At 45.6% G+C, this 20,650-nt stretch overlaps 1 protein-coding gene across 1 annotated transcript in view; it reads right to left on the reverse strand.

Moving 5' to 3' along the window:
- Window positions 1-3,170: 3,170 nt before the first annotated feature.
- SEMA4F (ssemaphorin 4F) overlaps window positions 3,171-20,650 on the reverse strand; it is a 158,901-nt gene continuing 141,421 nt past the window's right edge. The window contains exons 11-14 of the mRNA XM_029595937.1: window positions 11,027-11,136; window positions 9,993-10,150; window positions 9,797-9,852; window positions 3,171-7,615 (exon numbers count right to left, since the gene is read on the reverse strand). Of these exons, the coding sequence (XP_029451797.1) occupies window positions 7,002-7,615; window positions 9,797-9,852; window positions 9,993-10,150; window positions 11,027-11,136 (938 nt within the window). The 3' untranslated portion in view covers window positions 3,171-7,001. The remainder of the gene's footprint in view (window positions 7,616-9,796; window positions 9,853-9,992; window positions 10,151-11,026; window positions 11,137-20,650) is intronic.

Here is a 20,650-nt window from a genome sequence, read left to right on the forward strand (position 1 = left end):
CATAAGTAGTGCTATCCTACCAAAGGTTACACACAAACCCATCTCCACATACGTACCACACAATCCCCCCCCCCCCAAGCCTCCTCCACACACAAACTCTCAAAATCATCTTCGGCCTCCCACTGCACACACACCACAATCCCTAACACGAATACATATGAGATTTACTACTGCTCACGTAGCCCATGTCCTTGCTTGCTTGTTAAGGTTTGAATTTACATGAAAACGTTTTGTGGTAACTGCGCGCACATCGACAGTACTTCATTGCAACCCTGGGCCCAGAGGGTGAGGCCTCTGGAATGGAACATTTGTCAACATTCCACAGCATCTAACTGCCTCCCACAATCCTACCTAAGGCCACACATACAAGGTCACCTTCCTTGCTTCTCTCCCCTTCCACGACCTTATGGTTGTAACAAGTTGAAAAACCATACTGAAGCAGAGCACGCACTCCATATGTAATATAAAGGACCTAATCACCCTCTTTTACAAAATCTATTGTGAAGGGCTGCGGTGTAGTTAACACAGCCTCAAGGGCAGACCCCTGAGGCCTACACCGGCAGCTGGCAAACATGGCCTGTAGCTTCAACTATACCAGCCACCTCTCTCCTGCAAGCTGAGCCTTTGGGTTCTGGTGGCTGGCAGGACTTAGGAGTCCAAAGGCACACCGGGATCAGGGCAGACAGCAGACTAATGGAGTCTGAGACAAGCCAAGGTCAGAGCGAGTGGCTAGCAGAGTGGTCAGGTCCAGGCAAAGGTTCAGATCCAGGCAGCAGGTAATCGTGGTCAGGTCCAGGCAAGGAGTCAGGATCCAGAGCATCAAGCCCAGGGTAGTCAAAGACATACTGAAGATATTGAACAAGGTGAATAAGATAAAGCACAGCTAGGCAACAGAGGCTGGAGAAGGCAAGGCTGGAGGACAAGGCATGGCTGGAAGACAAGGCTGGATTCAGGACCACAGAACAGGAACACATCAGCAACATGCACTGCTAGGAAGGAGGCCCGTTTGCCGAGACGAAGTAATGCTGCTGGGTCACTGTTAAATAGCCCCAGCTGACATCATCTGAAGGCACCACTCAGCATTTCCCACCATGTGTGCACCTAAAGGAAGGCAGTGGTCTGGTAGCAGTTGGCAGCGTGCGTGGACAATGGCATTCTGTCATAACAGGAGGCCTCTGACAGCGGAAGGGGTGAGTGCAGCAGCTCGCAGGGCAGTCCGGCGAGCTGTCAAATGTAACATCTGTGTTGGAAGACATTCCTGAAGCCAGGCCTCTGCATGTTCCCCACTGGTTTCATTCTCTCCAAGCACTGCATTAATATTTGTTTGCATAGTTACTATCAAATATCTTTGGATACTTCTGCATTGAAAATGCTATGTAAAATCGCATTGAATATATAGGATTTCGTTTTTCATTACCACAGCCTTTGTTACTCCTTGCCATGTGGAGTTGAAATCAAACATATCGAAGGTATGTTTCCTTTTACCAACTCTGCATTTACCACTCATACTAGTAGTTTCTTTCACTCAAATTTTGTGAGAATTTGGGGCTTAAATCCCTCTCGGGCACAAGGGCCTTTACTCATCTGGAGCACCAAGAGGCCCTTTAACTTACAGTACCCCTTAGAAGCAATCTCAGAACAGGCAGGCAAGACTGACCCTGAAGCGGGTGATTGCTTAATGTAAACCCTTCCATTAAGAGATCTTTATTTGAGAAGGAGCCAACCCTGACTGGATGGGCAGAAGCAGTTGCATTTTTTTTGTCTTATTAGTGGGCTCCAGTGAGCAGTTATCACCTCTGTCAAGACCCCCAACTAGTTGGTACATGGATTTCTCTGTGCCTGACACAAACTACTCCCTCACAATGGCTTACTGGGTACTCATATGGCAAAGTTTTCAGTCATGCATGTGTATACAATTCAGGACAGGCCTTCATTTATTTGTAAAGGCCAAACTACATCTGCTAATCAAATTAGCTAATTTCCTAGCAAATATAGTAATGATGACAGATAAAAACCAAATAGTCCATCCAGTCTGCTCAGCAAGTTTCTCATGGTAGTAACTGCCGCTCCATGCAGGTTACCTCCATGCCTTCTGTTAAGGGTAGCAGTTGCCATTCTGTGCAGTTACCCCCATGACTTCTGTTAAGGGTAGTAACTGCTGCTCCGTGCAGGTTACCTCCATGTTTTCTGTTAAAGGTATTAACTGCACCCCTTTTTTCATTTTCAACATCTAGCATTTAGGGATCCCCAGTGTCTATCCCATGCCCTTTTTTAGTCACTGACAGAAAACATATTGCATTCAAAGGCATTCCCTAAACTGCATTCAGCCTTGATGCTGCCCCAGCATGGAGAACACTCACATGCATAGTACACTCTGATCTCAGCACAAGGCACTTTTTTACATAGCTGTGTCCAAGTTCATCTCTTTCAATATCTAAACCCCAGCTCCAGGACTGTTAAAATAAGCAATTTTAGCAAATGCTCTGCCACAAAGGCCCTGCCCATTCATTATGTGTAGAATATGTATCCATTTAAATTATGAGAATTGTCAGAACATTTATTTCTTCTACCATGAAGTGAATTCCACTTTGGTCACTGCTGCTTGCATACGCCACAATCTTCTGCTGTCCAAGGCAGGATAAGATCCATTCACTCTAAAACAATGCCCAACTGTTCCACAAAAATAACAGACTTTATTAAAAAATAATATATTATAAAACAATCACAAAATAAGAAAATTACTATTCAAGAAAACAAACAAAACAATTCCCAATTCACACATGAATATTAAACCAATACACATGCCGGGGTCAAAGCTCAAGCTAATGGCCTGGTTGTGGACATTTCCAGTTAATGCAAGGAACAGACATGTGCATGTGATGTAAAGCTTGCACTGAATTAAAGACTTCTCTCAGAAGAAAGGAGTCAGGAAACATGAAGCACAATAAAGATGCAAGTCAAGGGAAGATCATTTTAGAATAATATTAGAAAAAACCCCAATACCTGAACAATTATCAATGCCCTCCCCAACCCAAACGCATCACCTCTGATTCTCTTAGGGCCTGATCCACATTGCTTTTCCCCCTTTCAGCATCTGAGGAAAAGGTTTAAGTGAATTTGGCCTTTTATGCTCTACAGGTCTCCATTTAGCTCCATTTTATGCTCTTACATGATTTTGTGGAGTATTATCCATATTAAAAGATGAAACACCAGGCATCAGATTCAGATTTTTTTTTTTTTTTTTTTACAATTCTTTATACATGATGCAGAGAGACACAGGCAAAAGGCATCAGCAATCTTTGAAGGAGAAGCTGAAATTAGTCAGGTAGTGGATACTTGCACCGAAACTGGGAAAAAGGCACTGGGACCTTGACAAAACAGGGAATAGCTTCTAAATACAACAGTTCCAAAGTAGAAAAATCTACATTTGAAGTAGAAACCAACAGATGAGCTCCTGTGACATGCAAGCCTGCAAGTTACTTAATTGTGAGAGCAAGCTAGAAAGGAGATTATGAACTTGGATGGCTGCTATCAAGGCACTTTAGAAGTCCCCCTGCGCGAGCCAATGCCATAGTGCAAGGCCCCGGAGTTTGAGTCTCTCATCCAAAGAGACCGGTGGGTCTCACACATACCAGAGGTGACACACCTGAGCCCTGGGAAAGGAAGAGAGATGGCGTAGCAACCCTTGAAAGACTGAGAGCACTGCTGAAGGTTAACCTGAAAGGCAATATCCTTCCAGCTTCAAGGCCTAGTAGGGGGTCCTGTGTCTTCGGAGAGAGGAAATAAAAGGGATGCAAAACACAAAAATGGCCAAATGCATAAACTTCCCTTATTTACTGGTAGTAAATGCTCTATCCAAAGGGGATTATTGCCATTATAAAATATATGTAGGGGTTTTAGGGCCTTTTAAGCCTCAATATTTTCCAGAAGAAGCAGTTAATACAAATATTTGGAAAATAGTGAAACAGAATACTTCCAGTACATTACTTCCCCGTGTGCCAACTAATTATATTGCCTGAATGCTAAGTGAACACTACTTTCTTTTTGTAATGTCCCTTTATAAGGCCTTAATATAACCACAAACCACAAGACCCTACAAGTCCTCTCTATAATCTACTCATTCCCAACCAACAGAGGACTATATACCTTTATGTACACTGATGTCCGGTATTTTTACAATGGCCTAGACCATATATTGGTGATAGCCTCACTGTTGAATGTACATCAGTGTACATAAAAGTCTTAATATAACCACACTGGAACATACATACAGCTTTGGCACCACATTAACAAAATCCTATCGATGGCACTAAGAAAGAGAGCTCAGAAAAGAATAGCTGAACTTGTTAAAGATTTGTAAATATTTGTTCCTATACAGTGTAAAAGATTAGGAATATTTATTTTGGTAGAATGGCAACTAAGGTGAAATATAAGACTGGACAAGCATGTAAGGTAACTGTACAAAGATTTTAGTCCTGGAATGATCAGATACATGCAGCAGGTTTAAATAAGGGCATAAACAAAGTAAATAAAGCTAATTCTAGTTGAAGATGGAGGGGAACATTCTTCACAGTAAAGGGTAAAAATGTTCTGCAACAGTCTGTCACTGTAATTTACTGAGGTATCTTTGAAAGAGGTTTTCCTCCTCAGAGTGCGCTGGACATAGGCCTAGCAGCTAGAAATGTACATGGATATCAGGATAAACGAACAGGAGAATCAGAAAGGAGTACCTATACCACTCAGTAGTCTGAAGACGCTAGAAAATTGCCTTTTTTTTTCCAGGTAAAAAATGCTACAATATACTGCTGAGCACGCCCAATCTGCGCCCGTGGGCTTCCCCCATCCGAGTCTCTCTCGTTGAGTAGCATTAGAATCCACAATGGAAGATTTACCTTGCACCAGCTTCTCTCTCACGTCTTAACCCATACAGCACACTTGCATTGAATATTAACAGTACCCAAGCCAGAGTGTCTCTGCAGCTGTGGACAGTGCTGGGTCTCACTACGCTCCCCACTCCTTCCTCTCAACCCAATTTATCGGTATTCAGCTATGAAAATCAAAATGCGGATTGAAATACCTCACTCACCAGTTGTATACATACAGACACGTACAATATTACTTCTATATACACACACATATACATAATATACACGGACCTTGAAATGAACCAGTCTAGCGATAACATTTTTAACAACTGACATAATATAGATTTACAAGCATACTTAAAATAAAAGCCCAACAGGGTAAGAGAGCACTGAACCTGGCTTCAATCCAACATTCGTTCTCAAAGTTTAAAAATGTCCACTTGAGCCAGGCTGTAAGACATTGTGGGCAGACCCTGGGAAAGGCAGCAGGCAGGAAACATTTATTTCCCCACCCGAGGTGAAGGGGGCAGGAGTAAAGTCAGCAGGCAGGGCACACGATCTTCGCAGGTTGAAGGGGTCGCTCTGCTTTGTGGTTTCACTGGACTTGCTACACCTTTCTCTCTTTCATGGCGATTGCATTGTTTTCTCAATCAGGAGTCTACAGGACTTTCTACTCTCACCAGTCCTTACCCCCCCCCCCTTTCAGGGCCTAATAAAGTGCAGGAGAAAAATTCTTTCCAGGATGCACTTGACTCCATTGTCTCCTTTACCCCTCTCAAGTTCAGAAAAGGTTTTTGAGGCTCGGTCAAGCTCAGTCTATTTTCCCATCACTCCCCAATGCTGTAGTTTCCAGGTGAAGATTTTACAGTCCACAGATGCCACCCTACAGTGTTTCAGTAAGGAGGTTTCATACAACCCATGAATGCCTTTACATTCTAAACCACTTGTCCTCCTGCCAGGCATTCAGAGTGATGGAGAAGGCTCTTCTCTGTTTAAAACAAAAACGCTTGCAGCAGTCATAATATACCAAGGGGGAAAACAAACCCGATTTCCTTCCTTACCACTGATAAGGTTAACAGGGTCTCATCAGATACCAGAAATGCCACCATCCAGCCCCCTCCCCAAACTGCTGTCAAAAGTCACATGATTTTTTTTTAAATTCCTTCTGCTCTCAACTCAGTAAGAACAGAGGCTCCTTTACACTGGGAGGAACTGTACTCAGTTGATGGAAGGTTCTTGGACATTCTGAGAAAGATCTGGATCAAGTATGACACAATGGCTGACACAGTAAGATATGAGGTGCATATACTTGGTTTTGCTATTAGCGCCTGGAAACATGGAGACTGCATTCAGCCGGTCTTTGGTAGGGCTACCATGATCTGAAATCTCAGGAAAGAGCCAGTATGCACCCAGGGAAGACAGAGAAAGATACATCAGTACATATGCACTCGGAGTTCCAATAATCTCTGCGTATATTTACAGAGATGATGGCGGCGGTAGAAGCAATCCAGGAACTTCAAACTCTGAAATGTCAATAAACTCTCCTTCATATCAACATAAGAGGCAGGTAAGTGGCTGCCTCCGTATTAAAACACCTTTTCTCTAAATGCCAGCTCCCACAAGGCTTCTGATAATAGAAAGCATGGAGACCATAATGTCTGGGACATGACCATTATACACATGGTGCCACTTGAGACTGGTATAAGCAAGGTGATGCTAGAGTGTTGGCTTTAATAAACAAAGCTTGTAATAAGGTTTTTAGGGATGCAGTCATGAAAAGCTCAGTTTTAATCATTTCCATAGGGAAATAAAGTTGTATTTCTTTCTTGCTGCTAAAAATGGAAAAATGCAGTTTTATCTTTCCAGCACTCCCTGGAATGAGGGAACAGGAGACTGGTCAAGCGAGTACATCCTCATTCATTTCTCAGATGCTTCAAATATGAAGCTTGAATAAAACTGCAGCTCTCCTGGGAGGACAGACAGAAGTTGCCTCTTCCACAGCTCACCCCAAAAATGATTTTAAATGCTTACATTGCAGAAGGTCTTACAAAGCTAGGTGGGTTTGTATAGAAAATTGTAACAAAATCAAGAGGAGAGACTGAGGAACAAACAAAAAAATAGAGCCAGCCATGGCAGCTAGATGGAGGTCTCATCACATTTAGCAAGTGGAGCACCTGCCAAGTAGATCCTAGCCTGATCCTTCTCCAGCTCAGTGATATAATAATGGGAGAAGCCATTAAGACCCCCGTTTTTCTTGTCTGCAGCCAGTGGGTGGCGCTCATCCTCTGGAGAGCTAGGGGTGTGAGGCTCATGGCTGCAGCTGGTGGTATTCGACGGCATTAGGTCCAGCCCACTCTTGGCTTGATTCCTCAGCTCTCTCCGCCGCTTCTTCCGCTCATAGACGAAGAAAAGGATCCAGCCACTCAATAAGCCGAACAAAAAGAAGATGATGCTCGCCAAGACTGTGTAAGAACGGGGAGCTGCCTTTTGGGAGAAGAAAGAACCATTGCTTTTCACCACGCTGTAGGCAGCCACCATGCCCCCGATTCCATTTTCCGTGCAGTGGCATTCATAGTCACCCAAGCTTTTCTCTGTCACTGTGAACTCTAGCCCATCACTGCGCCAAGCATAACCAGAGTTGTCTGCAGAAGGCTTGGTCCATTCACAGGTGCACCAGGAAGACTGCGGGGTGCAGGGTAGCACTACACGAGCTCCTAATATGACTGGCATTTCCATCACATTTGGTTTCACTATAAGAAACAGGGAAAGAAAGAACATTAAGGCCTCATATGCAAGACAAGTCAATAGAACCTGAACAACAAAACAGAGCTTCCCAAGCAGCCATTCTCAATTTGTGTGTTAGGACAAATCAAAAATCATAGGGGTGCACAAACATTAAAACATTCAAGTCACAACTTTTAAGAGTTTTCCTACAGCTTTTTTTTTTCTTTCCACCCAACAAATTCTTTCTGCTTCCAGCTCAATCGGAACCAGCCTCTATTGGAATCTAGCATCATATGCCTTCACTTACAACCACCTGGATGGTTTTCTCCATTTTTATGGCTGCCTCCCAACTCAGTTCAGCCATCACAGCAACACCACCACAGCTCCCCCAGGAACCCAGCTAATGTGGGATTTAAGTCTGGACATTAACAGCCACCACTAAGCAAAGGCTAGAACCCCCCCCCCCCCCCCCAAAAAAAAAAAAAAAAGGGGCTGCGAGCGCTGCTTCTGCAACATCCCCAGCTGCCCCAGGGAGCCGGGAGCAGAAACCAGGTTTTCCGCATTATAGTGCACAACAGTTGACACCAAATCACTGAGAGCACCCTCGTTTTCTCTGGTTTCAATGAGAGCTATAAATGCTACAGCCCTGCATGGTTCTCAGATTTTTGAAAAAGTAATCATACAGCTGACAATCTGCAGCATTTATGCATTATTGACTGTTCCCCTGTAATCTTGCATTTCTTTCTTCCTGTAACCTGGCTTCCCCCCACTTCTCTCTTTCACAAGTGCCAATTGTGCTTCCCGCTCAAACCATCTCCTGCTTTTCTTATATAGATTGTGAGGAAAAGACCCGATCTTTTTTGTTGTAATTTTACCCAATTAGATAAGCTGGCTGCAGTCCTCAATTAAAACCTCATCCACTTATCCATATTTAAGATTCTGCATCATATCCCTGCTTCTTTTCAAAAAAATTTTTTTTTAAATGCCTTTCCTTATTTGTTTTGTCTGTCTGTCTTGCCTAGACTGCTATGCATATTTTGTCACGGTATATAAATAATAAACATTCAATAATCCACCAATGGGCCAACCCAGTGTATCCCATTCTATACAGTTCATGCCTGTTTCCTCTTCCCTGCCATTTATTTATTTAAAAACTTTTCTATACCATCGTTAAGTTAGGTACCATCACAACGGTTTACAATAAGGCACAAACATTAATATTGGAAAAATAGTGAATTCTATCCACTAAACAGGTGCCCACAATTTACGGTAACATAGTTTGTATTAATTACTCATAGATGGGTGTGATACATCATGTCCATTCTTTTTAGTGACATATTTAAAATAGAGAACTTATAGTATTTTATTCTTTGGTGGCCTTAAACCGGCACTCTTGTTTATCAGGCTCCCCTTTTTCCTTAGAAGGAAAGCAAAAGAGGCACTTGCGAGAATTTTCAAAACCTCCATTTAGAATTTATATATCTATTTTTGGGGCTCTCCACCAGTGGGCGGTGTTTGACGTCATGTTACTGGTGACAGGAAGAAGACATGAACGGTCATGTCACAGTATTCGGCAATACTCCAGACTACTACTTGGAGTGTTAATCATAACACAGTGGTCCAGTTTTGCTCCATGCACAGGCCAATTGTTCACAAGAAAAGCACAACATGTATGCTTTATATACACAACAACTTTTATTTAAAGTAAACTTATGGAACACTTTCTCTTGCACCCTACTTGCACCTTTTTTTCCTACGGAAATGGGCACTATCTATGAGGAAAAGTTTTGTTTTTAAGTACATTTTTAAATCTGATCTTAAGCATCATATATTTATAGCAGCTAGTATCCTTTAACTCCCCCTCCTCATCCCATACACGCATGAAGTTATGTATACACAAGAATGCAACTCTACACCAACTCAAAATCCTCTTCCTGGGGAAAAAAACACAAAAATCTCCAAAAAGGCAGAAACTTGATTTTTTTACATTGGGTACTTATATAAAACCTATGTATTTCAACCATAGCGTGCTTTCTCTCCCTCCTTAGCTCCAGCACATGGCTTTCAACCACTCATAACTGTCTTCACAATGCTCTTCCCCCTCCAGCACATGGCTTTCAACCACTCATAACTGTCTTCACAATGCTCTTCCCCCAACAAGAATGTCCACTGTACAGAAATTCAAATTGCTGAGGAGAAAGCTATACCTTTTATTTTGATGCACAGACTGGAGACATTTCCATACTCAACATCCTGGAGTAATCTGAAAGAGACAGAGAGATTAAGAGAATGGCTCTGGTAAGGAGATGTAAACCAATAGCTGCATGCCCATCTTCCATATCCTTCCGCCTTTGCCCACCCACCGACTTCCTCCTGGGCTCGGTCATCTGCCTTCCCCCTTACCCGTGCTTGCCATGATGCTCTATGCAGGCACTCTGTGTCATGCTCCAGGCACATGAAGGATCCCGGGCTAGGATACACTGCTCACAGCTTCTGTGTCTCTCACAGTTGCTGGTGTTCACTTGGGTGACTTCAGAAGGGGAGCCAACAAAAAGCCAATTCTAGAGAAAGAAGACAGGAAATAATCCATCAGCCCCTGACCTACGGTCCTACCCCATACATCACAGCTCATAAAAGTCCCAGACCTCTAAATTTGCCCTCAGTACAAGGATGACACCCATATAGGAAAGACAGTTACCCCTCCTAACCACAAAATTCACCTCTGCAGACTTCAATGGTATCTTTTTATATAACAAAAAATGTTACTAAAATCTCATTAGTGCCTCAGGAAAGCTCCAATATAACCTTTCCAGAAAGAAATGGAGGTAATCTGCTCAGTGCAGCAGATACTACCATAAGAAGCTTGTTGGGCAGACTGGACAGACCATTTGGTCCTTTTCTGCCATCATTACTATGTTACATCCTGTATACAAGATATTACCACATACAAAGCACATTTACTCACCACATCCCACCAACTGAACCTAAAAACTGAAAACCTGCAATATTTGTAAAGTGAGGCTAGCAATAAGAGGGGAACAAAGCCTCTCCAGCATTTTGTATTGAAACTGTGCTTTCTCACCACTCCATACAAGAAGTTCCCTCTCCATTATTGTGGTCATAGAAAACCTCACTCACTGTATGTACGCAACAGCCAAACACGCCCCCCCCCCCCCCCCTGCCATGAAGGATTCCACACATCTCTCCCTCCATGTCCCTCCATGTCCCTTTTTTTCTTTTTTTTTAAATAACACTACGGGTCAGATGTACTAAAGGGTTTTTCCAAATGTTGCGTCTATGGGGAAAACCCCTTAGTGCATTTGACCCTAAAGCACATTTACTCCCATTCTTCTTCCTCTCCTGAACGCTTCTATTTCCGTTCAAGCAAAGCTTTTTTTTTTTCCCCCAACCATCTACAGCATGTCCCTGACAATTACCTTGTGCAGCTGGAGACTGTGAATGGGTTGAGCCTTTGGAAACAGGGCCAGATCTTCCAGGATCAATGTCTTCAATCCAACCTTCACAGCTTTGTGCAGGTGTCCCTCAGCTGCAGACAAGAAAGGTATTTATTGATTTATGCTTTTTACATACCGTCGTTCCAACAGAAGATCACAACGGGTTCACATAAATTGCATTTTATTACATTGCATAATATTGTAGGTAGAAGCAAGTCCAAGGTTGGAATGTTGTTCTCACTGTATTCCTACTAATGAGATCAACATTTAGCTTTCTTCAGCTGAAAGCTGGCACAATGCACCACTATGGATTACGATCACTTTACATGTTTATAAAATAGGAGGCCTATTCGGCTTGGCTGAGATCAGCCAGAGTCTTGTACAGTGCAACTTAAATTTTAGCCAGTACTTAAATATACATATTCAAGAACTAGAAAACTGTACTGGTCAAAGCAATTCTTTATCAAAATGACCAGACTTCCAGCAAAGAAATTCTTTCACTCAGTGGCCATCTTGGAAAGCCAATGACCTGTGGGATAACAGCAGTGCACTTTGAAAAGGATCGCTGGCTGTTAAGATGGTGAATGCTGTTCTGCTTACATGAATGAGAAATTATCTTGGTGCCTGCTAAAACTATTATGAGGTACACATAAAGTGGATGGTTTGATAATTGGAATAATTAGAATAAACCAGGAATTGCTGAAGATGTATTTGAGGTGGTGATACAGTCGGAAAGGTGTGCAACGGTGTTGGTGATTGAACTTGGAGGAAGTATATTTTAGGTGCAATAATCCGGAGGGTGGAAGGCCAGAGGGTCTCGTCGTCTCCGGATGAAGTGGGAGTGATTTGTCCCCTGAGGAAGCTGCGGCGAAACGGGGATCCCTGTAGGGACGTTGTGAACTGCTCCCATGGAAAAGAATACATTTAGGAATTAACAATTCATGTTTAGCACTTTAAGTTGGGGTTTTTATGGGTGGGGAATGTATGTGGATGAGTGAATGTAGTGGGTATATGGTTTTAGAGGTGAATATATTGCTGCTAAATAAGTGTGTATATTTATCTACATTGTTTTGCACATGTTTCTGAATTATTGTAAACATCAGTGGATGTAATTAATAAAATGATAACAATTGATGTGTATGTTAAGTACTGCTGATGAGTGGTAATATTGACAATAAAACTTATGAGATTATAGTAAATTGTGAATGTTAATGTTACAAAAAAATGAACTTATAGGGTTCCCTATGTATGTTGTGATATAACTGGAGACCGCCAGAGCCCTCAACCGGGAAACGTCGACACCTGGTAGGGTGGGTGTCCTAGATTGAAGGAAAGCAAGGCTTACCCTTGATTCCCTCGCTCTTGGAGCTGTCCCCCGAGAATTCCCAGAGTAACGGCAGCCGTGGATGGGATGCTGAGTCCATCTGTCTACACTAAGGAAAACGAAGTTATCAGGTAAGTAATTTCTCCATTTCCTAGCGTGTAGCAGATGGACTCAGGACCAATGGGATGTATAAAAGCTACTTCCGAACCGGGTGGGGGGCTGCCTGTGAACCACTTAGTACTGCCCTTGCGAATGCTGTGTCCTCCCGGGCCTGAACATCCAGGCGGTAAAACCTGGAAAATGTGTGGATGGAGGACCATGTCGCCGCCCTGCAGATCTCGGCGGGTGACAGCATCTTGGACACTGCCTGGGCCCTAGTAGAATGGGCATTGATTTGTAGAGGCGGCGGCTTGCCCGCTTCTATGTAGGCCGCCTTGATGACTTCTTTGATCCAGTGGGCTATGGTTGCTCGTGAGGTCGCTTCCCCTTGCTTCTTCCCATTGTGAAGGACGAACAGGTGGTCCGTCTTTTGTACGAATTCCGACATTTCCAAGTATCTGGCCAGGAGTCTGCCGATGTTGAGGTGGCGTAGACTTTTGGCCTCTTCCGAATTCTTATGTTCATCTGGTGATGGTAGCGAGATGGTTTGGTTAAGGTGGAAGTGAGATACCACTTTGGGGAAGAATGAGGGAACCATGCGAACTGGATGGTTCCAGGGGTGAGCCTGAGAAACGGCTCACAACAGGACAGTGCTTGCAGCTCGGATATGCGACGGGCTGAACAGACTGCCAGCAGGAAGGCTGTTTTCAATGTTAATAGTCGGAAAGACAGGCCATGGAGAGGTCTGAACAAGGCTCCTGCTAAGAAATCCAGGACCAGGCTGAGGTTCCAAAGAGGTACCGGCCACTTTAGGGGTGGTCGGATGTGCTTAACTCCTTTCAGGAAGCGGGAGACATCCGGGTGAGAGGCTATGCTGCCGCCCTCGTTCTTGGTGACGTAGCATGACAATGCGGCCACCTGTAACCTTGATGGAGTTGAGGGACAATCCTTCCTGTAGGCCGTTCTGTAGGAATTCCAAGACCACGGGAATTTTGACTGAGCGAGTTATGATGTTGTGGTCCTCGCACCAGGCTTCGAATACTCTCCAAACCCTTATGTATGTTAGAGATGTGGAGAACTTGCGTGCTCGGAGTAAGGTATCGATTATCTGCTCTCTCAGGCGAGCCCTCTCAATGGCCAGACCGTAAGAGAGAATCGAGCTGGGTCCTCGTGGAAGATCAGTCCCTGTTGGAGCAGGTCTCTGTGTGGAGGTAGTGGCAGGGGGTTCCCTGTCAGTAATCTTCACATGTCTGAGTACCATGGTCTTCTTGGCCAGTCCGAGGCCACAAGAAGTACTGGTCCCCTGTGTAGACTTGTCTTGTGAATGATCGCGCCTAGTAGGGGCCACGGTGGGAAGGCGTATAGCAGAGTCTCCTGTGGCCATGTCTGTACCAGGGTATCGATGCCCTGGGACTGAGGTTCCTGCCTGCGGCTGAAGTAACTGGGTACTTGGGCGTTGGACCGGTTTGCCAGCAGGTCCATGGTTGGTGTTCCCCAATGGTTCACTATCAGTTGGAACGCTGTGGTAGACTGCTTCCATTCTCCTGGGTCTAGACCAGTGGTTCTCAACCCTGTCCTGGGGACCCCCCAGCCAGTCGGGTTTTCATGATATCCACAATGAATATGCATGAGAGAAAATTTGCATGTTATGGAGGCTGTGCATGCAGATTTTCTCTCATGCATATTCATTGTGGATATCATGAAAACCCGACTGGCTGGGGGGGTCCCCAGGACAGGGTTGAGAACCACTAGTCTAGACTTTCTCTGCTGAGGTAATCCGCCGTGATGTTGTGTTTCCCGGCGATGTGGATGGCCGAGATCTCATGGAGATTCCCTTCTGCTCACGACATTAAGGGGTCTATTTCCAGAGACACCTGTTGGCTTCTGGTTCCTCCCTGACGGTTGATGTAGGCCACTGTTGTGGCATTGTCCGACATTACCCTGACCGCTTTGTCTCGGAGTCTGTGACCGAACCGTAGACAGGCTAGTCTGACTGCCCGGGCTTCTAGGCGATTGATGTTCCACCCCAACTCTTCTGCGTTCCATTGCCCTTGGGCGGTTAGCTCTTCGCAGTGTGTTCCCCATCCTCGTAGGCTGGTGTCTGTGGTGAGCAGGATCCAGGTCGGTGAGGATAGTCTCTTTCCCTGGTTCAGGTGGCCGTCTTGTTGCCACCACCTTAGTTGGGTTCAAACTTTGCCCGGTAGCAGTACATGTACGGTGTAGTTCTGAGACAGTGGGCTCCATCTCGATAGGAGTGAGCGCTGTAGGGGCCTCATATGATCTCGTGCCCATGGTACTACTTCCAGTATGGATGCCATGAGACCGAGGACTTGTAGGTAATCCCATGCTGTGGGGCGAGGTTCACTCAGCAGGGTTGGCAACTGGTTCATCAGTTTTAATCTTCTCAGTGTCAGGATGACCTTGTCTTCCTTGGTGTCGAATCGGACTCCTAAGTATTCTAGAGTATGTGAGGGCTACAGACAGCTTTTGTTTGTGTTGACCACCCATCCGAGGCTCTCCAGTAGAGCCTTGATTCTGCTGGTTGACTGGCAACTTTCCTCTGGGGATTTCGCCCTGATCAACCAATCATCTAGGTAAGGGTGTATGAGGATTCCTTCCTTCCTCAGTGTTGCCGCCGCCACCACCACTATGATCTTGGTGAACGTCCGGGGTGCTGTGGCTAACCCGAAGGGTAATGCCTGGAACTGGTAGTGACGGTCCAGGATTTTGAAGCAAAGGAAGCGCTGATGTTCTTGATGGATCGGAATGTGTAGGTAGGCTTCCGACAGATCTAGGGATGTGAGGAACTCTCCCGGTTGTATCGCCCTTATTACAGAGCATAGGGTTTCCATGCAGAAGCGGGGGATCCTCAGGTGGTGGTTGACCGACTTGAGGTCCAGGATGGGCCTGAAAGTTCCCTCTTTCTTGGGGATGATAAAATAAATGGAATAATGCCCAGTATTTATTTGTTGTGGAGGCACTGGGATTATGGCCTCTAGGGCCAGTAATCTGGTCAGAGTAGCCTCCACTGCCACCCTCTTGGAGAGGGTCGTGGCAGAGTGATTCCATGAACTTGTCCTGAGAGGTTCAGAGGAAGCCCAAGTAGTATCCCTCTCGAATGATGGTCAGGACCCACTTGTCCGAAGTTATCTCAACCCATCTTTGGTAGAATAGGGCAAGTCTGCCCCCTATGGCTTCTTCCTATGGACGGGTCGGCCGAATCTCATTGTGGAGTGCAGTTGGGGCCTGCGCCAGAGCCGGCTCCCCTCTTGTTGTGTTTGTTCCGAAAGAACTGGCCCCCGCCTGTGGGGCGAGGTGCTTGATATGTACTCTTGTAGGGTCTAAAATGATGTGATCCTTTGCCCTTAGGTAATCAGGGAAAGGGGCGTTGGCTTCTTTTGTTCTTGTCCTCCAGTAGCAGAGGTACTGGAGATTCGCCCCATTTGTCGTCTAACTTCTCCAGTTCGCTTCTGAACAGGAGGGCTCCTTTAAAGGGCATTCTCGTGAGTTTCGTCTTGGAAATCACGTCAGCTGACCAGCTTCGAAGCCAGAGTTGCCTTCTGGCTGCCACTATGGATGAGACGCACACCAGGTCGGAGGTCGCGTCTGTAAGGAAGGATATTGCTGGTTCTAGTGCTTCGACGGGCGTGGTGGCATTCCTGGTCATCGATAAGCAGACGCGTGTCACCATGGCACAGCAGGCCGCAATCTGCAGTGACATAGCTGATACATCGAATGACTGTTTAAGGATGGATTCCTGACGTCTGGCTGGGCATCCTTGAGTGCTGCTCCTCCCTAGACTGGAATGGTAGTGCGCTTTGTGACTGCGCAGACCATGGCATCCACTTTGGGGAACACCAGGAGCTCTTTGGCTGAGGGTTCCAGTGGGTATAGGGCTTCCAGGGCCCGTCCCCCTTTGAAACTGGCCTCCGGGGCATCCCATTCCAAGTCGATCAGCTGTTTGTCTTCAGTTCCCCTGTGGTACTAGTGCCTAGGATGGCGAGCTCCTTCAAGCTGAGAGACACTAGGTCTGGTAGCTCGTCTTTGGAGAAGAAACGCCTCATGGTTCGGTAAGGTTCCGTACCTAGAGGGATTTCCCCTTCCTTCAGTGAGTCTTGATCCTCGTCCGATGTGTCCCTGTCCCCTATGGTGAGGCTTTTGGCCGGGGGGGGGGAGGGGGGCACATCTCTGGCAGGCCTAGAGGGCCCTGGGAGGCTAGGGTCCTCTGGTGGAGGATGTGTCTGTGTCATTGGTGGCGGCTGCCTGTGGACAAAGGGGTAGACCCTTAAAGAATTCTGCCCAAGAGAAGGATCCTGGGTCTAGGTTGAAAACCGCTGTGTTCCCCAGGGGCCCCATTTGAGGGAGGGTTGTGCTGGGGATAGAGAGGTCCGGTGTACTATCGGTGGATCCGGATTCCTATACTGGCTGGGGAGGGCCTTATCCTGGTTCTCCCAGAGCCTCCTCGCACTGTAGACACAGGGCTGTGGCCTCCTCGTGCTGTGCAGCTCTTATGTGGCAGGCTGGGCAGAGGGCTTGTGCCTTGGTTTCTTGGCCAGTAGTGCCATGGTTTGTGCGTGTAGGTCGTTGAAATCCCGGTCTGTGCGTTTAATGTGCAAGCCGGGAGGCTTAGTCATGTGCTCTGGGTGCGCCGAAGATATGCGTGTAGGCCAGCATGCGTGCCCCTCTGTGCGCACGGCCTTAACTTGTGCACCCGGCACAGTTGTGCGTGTAGCTGTGCGTATAGCACCTATGTGCGTGCCGCTGTGTGCACAAGCAATTTGTGCGCCCGGCTCAGGCGGACAGAGCAGCAACCAAGGGGAAATGGTGTTCGCGACCACACAAACAAGATGGCGACCACCCCGGAGGGTCTCCACGTGGGAGGGCCCTCGTATCAAATCGGGGTCTAGCCCGGACTGGGCCGATCAACCTGATGGTACAGACGCCGGCTGGCGATCTGTGCGGCTATCCGAGCCTCGGAGACCGGAGACTTAGAGAAAGTTTTCTACCTTACCCCTTGTCTCGGCGTTTCCCGGTCTCGTTCCGGGCTGTCTCCGGCTGCAGGGAGAGAGGGAAAGGTACTTTCACCGCAGCACTCTGTATTGCACCCGCTGCCTCTCAGCCGCTCCATCTTGCTGGGGCCTAAGTCCATGCCGGGAACCGGCTACCGGACCGAGGCCTACCTCTGAGGGATCTCGGAAATCACCTCAGGAATTCTCAACTGGGGGAGGGACCCTAAGGTATCACCACAGGAGAGCGGGGCTCGTCTGGAGAGGTAAGATTTCTTCTTTGTTTGGAATTTTCTTTCTTCTTTGGTTTGCATACTCTAACGCTGTGCAAATGTGTATAGAGTCCCGAACTGCTATGGAGACGGAAAATACTGAAGAGCAGAGCTTCCTGCAGGGGTATATGTACTGGTGCTGATGTCAGATTGAAATCTGACTCCGTCTCAAACTGCTATCAGGAGCACACTATACCCATTGGTCCTGAGTCCATCTGCTACACGCTAGGAAAAAAACAATTATATACCAGAACAGTGAAAACTGGCAGAACACACATCCAGCTGAGGGAAGGTTACTGCATCAGAAGATTTTAAGATGAGCTATTGTAAGCTTGAGTAACGAACCAGGTTTTTACTGTCTTCCTAAATTTAGATACTTTAATTCACCATGGGTGGTGGTGGTGGTGGGGGTTTGGGACACAGGGTTTGGAAGCTGAAGGAAGACATTCTGGTTCTGTTCTATACAGTATCTTTATCTATCTAAAATACACATAGATATACAAAAAAAAACACAAGATTTATAGCAGTACAAATACACCACAAAACTGAATTCAATTAGTGGGGGCCCACTGGCTATAGTCAGAGATAGAAAGAGAGAGAGCGAGCATGAGCTCGTGCTACTAACTGAGCAAAAGCTTATTCCTTACTACCCTCCCCTTTCTGCCCCAGAAAAAGCTCACACAACAAATTAGTCAGCAGTCAATATTCAGTAAGTTGGTGAGTGGAGGGTTATCTGGATAAAGTTTACCTCGATAACTAGAGGTGAGTATTCAGCAAAGCTTATCCAGATAAGTGCTCTGCTGAAAATACTCTACCGTTACCTGAATAAAGTTATCTATGTAATTTTGCTGCTCACTGGTTTACTGAATATTGGGGAAAAAAAATAGCACTGGGTAAGCAGCAGTCATTTTCAAAAGCAGTTGCTTACCTGTAACAGGTGCTATCCTAGGACAGCAGGATGTTAGTCTTCATATATGGGTGACATCATCAGATGGGGCCCGGCATGGAGAACTTTGACTGGCACTCTGAGGATGCCCAGCATGCCACTATCTGCACGACCATGCGGATTCCCCCTTCAGTCTCATTACAGAGAATCATAAAAATAAAACTTGAAGAGGGGACAAGATGGCCGCCGCCAACTAGACACGCGAGAACACCAGAGAAGGGGCTGCCTATTTTCTTAACAACTATTACCTGTAAATGCCCCATACGAAGAGAAAAGGGAGGCTGAGGGGGATGAATGATAACTTACCCCCTCAGGAAGCCACTCAGCCCCGAATCGACGGTTTTTTTCGCCGGTGCGACAGCCTCAACGCCGGTGAGAACGGTCGCTGGGGGAGAGACGCAGGAGCGAGCGTCCTCCCCCCTGACCCTTGACATCTCCCTGAGCCCCGGATTGCCGAAGCGGCCCACGCCAGCAAGTGACATCAACACAGAGCCTTGCAGTATAGCCGGAGGAGAAACTTCACAGGCGAAGTTCCTGGGTGAAGTGAGTACTTCGTTGCGAAGTGGAGAGCACGCCGGAGCAGGAGGGGAGATAGCCCCCCTCGGAGCAGCTTCAGTGGAGGCTGCTTCATGCTCGACGGAATCACATCAGCTTGAAGAGATCATCTCCACCCTACAAGGTACTGTGAGGCGTGAGCAAGGCAACATGGAGGAGGGAGAAAATCGTTTGAGGGCAATGTCAGCTGGAACTGGGATTAATTTAGCCACAAATACGCTAGATGGGATTTGGACTGCCTTAAAATCTATAGAACAATCTATTAAATCCCTCTCTCAAATAACACTGGATACTAGAGAACAAACTAAAGAGAATAATAAGTTAATAATGACTTTTAACACCAAGATGGACGGATTTGAAAAAAAGAGTGGACTTAATAGAGAAAGTTCAACAAAAATTAATAATATCTGAAAAAACTACGGGTAAAAGACTGGAGGGAATTGAGAATTCATTGAGAGCCCATAATTTGAGGGTACTGAATTTTCCGGTACAACAGCTTACTTCCCCCTTAGATATGTTTAAGATTTATATGAATCGGATTTTGAAAATCCCAGAAGCTGCAACACCAGTGATTGTAAAAGCTTATTATTTACAGCAAAAGGATTTAAGATCAGAGCAAGCCATAGCTGGACCCCAAGTGGATAACTTGGACTTAACAAATTTCCTGGAAACCTCTCTGGATTCAGAGATTAATATAAGGAAGCCTATGCTTATTTCTTTTGCTTTTCTTTCTGAGAGAAATTCTATTTTAAAAATGTTTCTTAGAAATAGACAGGCTTCCTTTTTTGGTCACCCTATCTGGATTTACCCTGATGTTGTAAAAGTAACCCAGATGAGACTAAAGGAATTTCTTTCTATGAGATCTGAGGTTGTACAGCTAGGTGCTAGCTTTATATTAAAATATCCAGCAAAATGTTGCATAAGATACAGAAATTTACAATATGTGTATACAGAACCTGACCAGCTTAGAGCCTTCTTATGTGCATCCCCGCAAGAACCTCCTGTTGCTTCTTCAGCAGAGTAATAAGGATATAGCACTAGTTGGCAGGGTCTTTTTTCTTTAAGTAATTGATTTTTCCTGATTTGATGCTCTGTTCTGTCCCCCCCTCTCCAGTTCTTATAATTTAGTTGTTGGATACATTGAAGATAAATGTATGTATTGATTATATATTTCTTTTTCTTGATATTATTGTATTTGGACAACAACTTATTTTCTGTACAAGCGTGTTCTTGGGTAAATTTCAAAATGAAAATAAAGAATTGAAAGAAAAAAAAAAAATAAAACTTGAAAAGAAACCCAGTTCTGCGGCGAGGTGTTTGGGTTTTGTGAGGACTAACATCCTGCTGTTCTAGGAGAACACCTGTGACAGGTAAGCAACTCTGCTTTCTCCTAGGACAAGCAGG

This window comes from Rhinatrema bivittatum, chromosome 1 (assembly GCF_901001135.1).
Source record: "Rhinatrema bivittatum chromosome 1, aRhiBiv1.1, whole genome shotgun sequence".
Classification (NCBI taxonomy): Eukaryota; Metazoa; Chordata; class Amphibia; order Gymnophiona; family Rhinatrematidae; genus Rhinatrema; species Rhinatrema bivittatum.